Source organism: Gavialis gangeticus, unplaced genomic scaffold (genome assembly GCF_001723915.1).
Source record: "Gavialis gangeticus isolate Ggan-Ray unplaced genomic scaffold, GavGan_comp1, whole genome shotgun sequence".
Classification (NCBI taxonomy): domain Eukaryota; kingdom Metazoa; phylum Chordata; order Crocodylia; family Gavialidae; genus Gavialis; species Gavialis gangeticus.
Window position 1 is genome coordinate 18807602 of NW_017729015.1, and position 7474 is coordinate 18815075.

Genomic DNA, 7474 nt, shown 5'->3' on the forward strand with positions numbered 1-7474 from the left:
TTGCAGTTGCGTCCATTCTGCAGACGAACGCCTCGCCGGGGTCGTTTGACCCCAGCACCCTTTCCTGCCGTGGCAGGGGTCGGACTCGATCTGCTCAGGTCCCTTCCAACCCTAGAAACTATGAAGCTATGCGGCTTCTCGTCCTGCCGAAGCCCCCAGAAGGCCGGCGCCTCATTCCTGGGTCTAAACGCGCACTGCGGTGGCCTCCAGCGTGCAACACAGCTGCATATCCCCATGCACCGTTGAGATGGGACTTCGGGGTCTTTCTGGTTCTGCCGCCTTCAGAACTTGGCCCCGGGTGACCCCTCGAGCGAACTCCCAACAGGTGCGGTGAAGTTTGGCGCGTGTGGGTGCTAATGGAAGAGGAGTCGGGGCTGCCGGGGAAGGTGTTGGCATCACCCAGCCGTGACAGAGACCTTCCCTGGGGGTCTCTCCAGCTTGGGAGGCTCCTGCAGCTCATCCACACACCCACGGCTGCAACCTGCCCGCTCTCAGCAAGAGGCTGCTTCGGCAGCCCTGATTTCCTTCCTGCAGGAATCGAGGAGACTGGTCTCCCATCATGTGTAAGCTTTCGGGATTTCTCTCTCTCACCCATGGCTGCAAATGCTCAGGTGCTCCTGGATTGCACGGCGGAGCTGTCACCTGGGGCAGAAGAGGGTGACGGCCCCAGGAGCCTGTCCCGCCAGGCAGGACCTGATACCGATGGCTCGGTCTCTGAATGGAAAGCCCCTTGGACTTGGCCTGTCCTGCTCGCAAGGCGTGTAGAGGAGAGGGACTGCAGAGACTAGGAGAGCTCCAGAGAGCTCTGCTTACAGGCCTGACGCGAGTGCAATTGTGTCTCATAGTTTCTAGGGTTGGAAGGGACCTGAGCAGATCATCAAGTCTGACCCCATGCCCCGGGCAGGAACGAGTGCTGGGATCACAGTAACCATGAGGAGCGTGGAGAAGGGTGGGCGCTAGAGGGAGAGCGTTGAACCGGTATCTCTAGAGCGATCCATTCCCTACTTAGTGCCTCCCTGAGACCCTGCATCGTCGGGTTAGAGATCACTGCCCGCAGCACAGCTGCAGCCCAGGCCCGGCAGTACCAGCCTTCTCCAGGACCCGACAGAGGCTGCGTGGGCGGGGGTGCCTTGGAGCTGGGTGGGAAAGGAGGCCCCTGTTCCCAGGGGCGAAGCTGTTCGGGCTTCACGGGATGCTCACCGTGTGCCTGCTCCTTTCTCCCCCAGGATTGCGGCGGTGGAGACCGGGGCCTTCTCCGTGCTCCCCAGCCTGCGCTCCCTGGACCTCAGCAACAACCGCCTGGCTGCTGTCCACCCGGACGCCTTCGGCGTGGGCAACAGCTCCTTGTGGGCGCTGAACCTGAGCCGCGCGCTCCACAACGCCTCCGCCCTCCCGCCCCTGGCAGCCGCCATCGCCCGGGGCGGCTTCCACAACCTCTCCAGGCTGGAGCTGGCCAGCAACGGCATCGTCTACCTGCCCCCAGGCCTGTTCTCTGGCCTCGCCGGCCTGCGGCACCTGGACCTGAGGAACAACTCGCTGGTGGACGTCAAGAACGCCACCTTCGCCGGCCTGGACCTGGAGCACCTGGACCTGACTGCCAATGCCCTCAAGACCCTTCGGGCCGAGGCGCTGGCGGAGCTGGGCCGGCAGCCGCGTCTCCAGCTCTTCCTGCAGGACAACCCGTTCGTGTGCAGCTGCGACATCGAGGAGCTGGTGGGGTGGCTGAACCGCAGCCACCAGGCCGCCGATGCCCACCGGCTGACCTGTGCCTTCCCCCAGGCTCTCCAGAACACCTCGCTGCTGGCGCTGGCCGGGGCCGAGCTGGGCTGCCACTCCAGCCCGCACGGCGAGCGTGCCCTGCAGACCTCCTACGCCCTGCTGGGCGCGGTGCTGGGCCTCCTCGGCGTGGCCTTCCTCTTCGTGCTCTACCTCAACCGCCGCGGCCTCAAGGGCTGGGTGAACAGCACGCGGGGCGCCTGCCGCAGCCTGCTCGAGGAGCGCCGCTATCGCTACGAGATGGGCGCCGAGTCCCGTGCCGCCCGGGTCTCCACTCTGGACATGTGAGCCTGGGCGTCTCGGCACGACCGCTTTGGGCCCCTCGCCGGCCTGGCCGAGCCCTGCCCGTCTCTGGCAGTGGTTCGCAGACTCCTCGGTCCCTTTGGCATGTGCTGGCACTTCTGCTTCCCTTGCCTACGGGACCTGCCTCGCAGCCCAGCACCAGCCTTGGGGGACCCTGGCTGGGCCAGCGCAGTAGCTCCCTTCTGACGGAGCTGTACCCAGGGTACGGGAGGCAAGGACGATCCTACTGGAGCAGACTGCCCGGCTCTGCCCAACTCAGAGGAAGGCCCGGGGCAGTTTTGTTTACAGCCGAGATGTGCAATAAGAGGCCTGGAGCATGAGGGACGGGTCCAGCCCCCAGTTGGGAACAGCTGACTCCCAGTGGCTGCAGCCCCTGGCTGGAGAGACGCTACTTCAGTGGGAAGGGGCGGAGGCATTTTAGGGTGTTTTACTGTTGCTATAAAGGGGGGGGGTTGATTTCTTCTCAGCACAATAACCTGCCCCCAGGCTCGGTCTCTGGCTGACGAACTGGGCTAAGTGAGGGGTGGGCGGCAGGGGGCACCGAGGCCCCTGAGCGCTGCCCCACGGGCTCCAGGTGCTGGGCCCCAAAGCGGCTGCTTGGGTGCAGCCAGCGGGGAGGGTGACAACGACGCGCTCCTGTCTCTTGTCGCCCAACGCGGACAATAAAGGGTTCCTCGAATGGCGCCTGGCAGGTGTGGGGTGAAGTGTCTCCGGCCCCGCTGCACCATGGCAGGGGAGGGGGGCAGGCAGAAGAGACCGGCACTTCATGGGGACGACGTGGCAGAGCAGCTAGGGGAAGAGAGACCCCTTCTCCCAGCCCGTGGTCTCCCCTACAGAAAGTGCTTGCCCCATAGATGCTCAGTCTATCAAAACACAGTGGGGGTGGGCACTTGAAGGCTGCCAACCCGCCAGTCGGGGCAGGGGGGCTTTGTTCTTCCTAGGGATTGTCCAGAAACAAAGGAGGACGTGCCCGTCAAGGGAGCATTGGTCCCTGGGGGAAGGGGCAGGGACATACCTGCATCCCTTGCTGCCTGCTGGGATCCCACGTTGCGCGAGCCTGGCCCATCCGAGCAGCCCCGGTGCCGCTGCTGGTGGGTCGGCCCCATCCCAGGCAAGCGTCGCTCTCACCTGCTCCTATTGACTTTGTGACCGAGCCTCTTGATGTGCCTGAAAACATCAGGACGGCCTCACTCGGCGCGCTGCAGCCCAGCTCTGTGCATCTCCAACCACCAGCAGGCCCCGTGGTCATCCTATCTCCTCCAGGAGCTTCTCCCTCCCGGGACCCCAGCCCTGGCTCCCAGTGCCCTGGGGTTTTGCCACCTCCTGGTCCTGCCTGGCATCTCCGTTGGTGCTGGGGCAGGAAGGGGCACAGAGAAACAGGCCCGACAGAGCTGGGTGCGAGCATCTCCCTGGCTTGCAAAACCCAGAGCGCTCGTGGCAGCTCGAGGGCACCCCCTTGTGCCCACCAGGCCAAAATGCCAGGGCAGCGAGCCCCCCACCCCCCAAACTCCTACCCCTCTTGGGGACTCTCCCTCTGCATTGTAGCTTGCTCCTGCCTTGAACAGCTGAAATCCTGGCCCCGGGGCAGAGTCTTACCCTGCGGAGCCCGAGCCCAGCAGCGAGTCTCTTTCCGTTGACGCTGGAAAGAAAAAAGTAAGATGGGGCTGAGAGGGGGGAAAAAACCCCAGATAATAAGGCTTTGAACTGATGTAGGTGAGGAGTGGGTGCCCCTCTCGGGTGTAGAGTCACCCCTGTTAAGCCTACGCTGTGACCCCCCCGGGGCCATCTCCCAGGGCAGCCCTTGCTCGTATGGGGCGTGAAGCCTGGTGCCCCCGTGCTCCCCTGTGCCAGGCGCTGTGCAGAGCCCCAGACGCTTTCCGGGCCAGGCCCGGCCAGTCCGGTCCGGCGAGCCGCTCTCCTCCAGGCCCTGGTTTCCCGCCGGCTGCGTGGGGTGGGGCGGTGTTTCCTCCCCCCTGCGGTTGACTCAGCCTTAGGTCTCCCTGAGGTTGCTTCTGTGCAGCTCTGCAAACGCGCAGGGGCGGCGACAGGCAACGGCAGCCAGCTCCGGCACCGCTACAGGAGGAAGAAGGGGGTCCCTGGGGCCCCACCTGCGGGGACCCGGCCTCTTCTCCCCACCCCTGGCAGGACAGGTAACTCCGCCTCGGCTGCGCCTCCGCGAGCTCCACCTGTTGCAGAGGTGGCGGGGGCACCCCGAGCCCTGCACCCCAGCCCGCAGCGCCTGGCCCGGGGGGCGAGAGGCTGGGCCAGGCAAGGGGCGCAGCGAATCCGCCTCTGATCGCTCGCGGCCTGTTCGGACCTGACCCGTTGGGGAATCTCCTGGCAAAGGCTGAGCTGCAGCTCCCGCGGGGCAGGAGTGGGACAAAAGGGCAGGCCCTGCCCAGGTCCCCGGGACTCGTCCGCGCTCCCTGGGCCTGGAGGCACCAGGCCTGACGGGAGGTGGATTCGAGTCTCCCCGCTCAGCACCATGGGCCCGGGAGCCAGTCCCTTGGTGTTGGACTTGTGGTGGCAGCCGGGGGGTCTGGATGGGGAACCGAGGGCTCCAGGACCCGTCTCTGTGTGGCGAGCTGGGACCTGGCTGCTGCGCTGCACCCCAGAGGTGGTCGCATCTTAGTGCTGAGGCTTAAGGGGGGCCGAGAAGGCCGGCGAAGGGCTGTCGCTGCCCTGGTTCCTTGTGTCTTCGGGTCGGGGTTCCCCCGGGCACTGCTGGAAGGGGCAGGGCTGGGGGCGTTGCGGAGGTGGGGGCCGCTTCTGGGTCCGTGGGCTCCTTCCATTCGACGACCGAGATGTTTTGGCGGAGAAGCAGCACCCCCGGCCCCCGCGTCTGGAGGGGATGAGCCAACCGCAGCCGGTGCATCTCCGGGGCCTCGTAAACAGGATGCTGCCTGCAGCAGACAGCGCTCCGGGCCCGGGGCAGGGGTGGTGCCGTGAGCCTGGGGGGCTGTGAAATGCAGCTGCCTCTGGGGTGGTGGGCCTAGCTCACACGCCCTCTGCCCTGCAGCCCAGCTGGAGAGCTTAGCACTGCCAGCTCCCCGCCTGGCCCTGCTCCCTTCAGGTGAACTGCCTTCTCCCTGCTCTCCTGGGGCAGCAGCAAGCAAACCCTGGGCTGGATCTCTGGCCCCAGGTCTGCTCGTCCTCCTGCAGCGGTGGCTGGGGGCGGGAGCCTGTTTTAGGGTCCCCGGAGCTGCCCCGTGGTGTGGGCATGGCCACCTGTCCCCCAGCCAGCAGTCCCCGGCACCGCCCTGCCTGTCCGGCTGTGCAGCGTGGCAAGGCTTGCCCCTTGCCCTGTGCAAATGTTTTCCTTCTGGGAGGGCCTCTGTGCCAGCCCCAGCGTCCCACCCCATCCATCCGCCCGGTTGAAATTGGGCTGGCGCAGCGCCTGGGCTGCCCTGCCCCAGCCTCCGGCATCCCACAGGGCCTCTGCCAGGGTCAGCCGTGGCCTGGTAGCTGTGACCACGGTCCCCGCTCTGTCCCCAGCCAGCCGGGGTCCTCGGGCGGATGTCAGGGCAGGTCCACCCAGCCCTCCCTACCCCGGGCCGTGCTCTGGGGGTGTCCTCGCAAGCCAGCAGCTGGGGCCAGAGCCGTGCTGCACGTGCGTTACCCGACGCGGGCAGCGTGCGAGGCGGGTCCCCGGGCCGCGCTGGGCGAACGCAGCCTGGCTGCGTGGCACGGGGGACGGTGCGAGCCTGCTGCTCTCCTCTCTGCCCGCCTGCAGCCCCAGGCAGCTCTGATGCAACTCCCCCAGCCTTGCCACAGCACGGCAACCTGTTGTGCAAGGCGCCTTGCAAGAGCAAGTCCGTGCAGCTCCTGGCACGTAGCAGCCCCTCCCTGCAGCCGGGAGCTGGGGTCTCGCTGCCAGGAGAGAGCTCGGAGGGTCTCGGCCCCATCCCGAGGCAGGCTGGGCAGAGACGCAAGGCCGGGCAGCCCCTGTTCTGCGTGAACGGGCTTCCCGGGGGGGCGGTCGGCTCCGGCGCTGAGCTGCCATGCAGCGGGGCGCTCTGGCCCGGGGCTGCCTTCGTGCATCTGGCCCCTCTGCGCCGTCCTGCCACGGGCGAGGACTAGCCCTGATTGCACGTCTGCAGGGCGTCAGCTCCCTGCCACTGACTGGGGGGTGCCTGGGGCTTGCCCCAGCCCAGCTGCCACAGGCCCGGGTGCTGTCGAGGGGCCAGGGTTTTGGGGCGTCTGCGTGGGCTGTGCCTGGCAGGCCAGGAGCGGCGCGTCTGTCGCCGCAGGAGGAGGAAGCTGTGCTGCGCGTGGGTGTGGGGTTACATTGCTACAGACAGGAAGGGCTGTGCAGAGCATCTGATCTGCTCCGCAGGTGACGGTTATGCAGCTCAGACGCTTCCCCCTCCTCGCCTGCCTGCTCCGGTTGGGGGTCACCCGCCGGCCCAGGCAGCGCCTCTGCAGGGCTGCAGGCTTCGGGGCGTCTCCGCGCCCTGCCCTTTGCTAGCTGGACCCTGTCCAGGATGCAGGTGCCAGCGTGCAAGGCCTGCGGCGAGGGATCAGCGCTGGCGAGGTTGCGGGGGAGGCAGACACCTCCTCGTTCCCCTCGTCCCTTCCCAAACTAGCTCGGGGTTAAAGCATCCAGTGCTGCCCTGGTGCAAGAGGCTGCTTTGCTTCACTAAAGCCCAGGGCCTGACGGGGGTCTCTGGGCCCCGCACGCGGGTCCGGAGCACCGCGCTTCCATGAGCTGCAGGCAGCTGCTACCCCCAGCGCGTGCCCAGCCCCTGCTGCCCGCTGAGCTTGGGAGCGCACAGTCCTGGGGCTGGGAGATGCAGGCTGCACCGGGAGGCTTTCCCCGACTCTTTGCCTTCCCCTTCTGCTGTGGCCGAGCCAGTCGGGGCGTGCTCAGCCCCTCCGCCTGGTCTCTTGCAGGGCTCGGGATGAAGCGGGGCCTGTGTCCAGGCCCGCGGGGGAGCAGCGTCCAGCGCTGAGCCCTGCTGCCCCCAGGTCCTCGCGCTCCCCGTGCACCCTGGCGCCAGGGCAGGATGGCCAGCTGCTGTCCATGCCCCTGGATCCACGCGGAGCGGTGACGCGCTGACGGTGCCTGGGCCACAGGGCTGACCGCGAGCCCAGAGCTCGGCGCGTCTTCTCGGGCTCCCCGACCCGCCGGGACGGGCGGCACGTGTGGTGCGGCCTGGGCCTGGCCATGGCTCAGGACATAGAGGCGGACTGCCTGCTGGACCTCAGCTTCCTGACGGAGGAGGAGCAGAGCACCATCGGCGAGGTGCTGCTCCGGGACTCGCAGCTCCGCGTGCTGGAGGAGGGGCGCGTCAGGTGAGACCGTGGGGCCCGCTCGCCCCCCTGGGGGCCTGGCTCCATCCCCCCCATGCACATGCACACACATGTGCATGTGAATACATATGTGTGCAAGCAT

At 67.1% G+C, this 7474-nt stretch overlaps 2 protein-coding genes across 2 annotated transcripts in view; both read left to right on the forward strand.

Annotated features, from left to right (window-relative positions):
• Window positions 1-2758, forward strand: part of LOC109293932 (trophoblast glycoprotein-like) — a gene marked incomplete at its 5' end in the record, with an annotated part of 8643 nt that extends 5885 nt beyond the window's left edge. Inside the window, one exon of the mRNA XM_019512082.1 lies at window positions 1227-2758. Coding sequence (XP_019367627.1) covers window positions 1227-2064 — 838 coding nt within the window. The remainder of the gene's footprint in view (window positions 1-1226) is intronic.
• A 4231-nt stretch (window positions 2759-6989) lies between these two features.
• Window positions 6990-7474, forward strand: part of SYTL1 (synaptotagmin like 1) — a 16023-nt gene continuing 15538 nt past the window's right edge. The window contains exon 1 of the mRNA XM_019512501.1: window positions 6990-7374. Within this exon, the coding sequence (XP_019368046.1) occupies window positions 7247-7374 (128 nt within the window). The 5' untranslated portion in view covers window positions 6990-7246. The remainder of the gene's footprint in view (window positions 7375-7474) is intronic.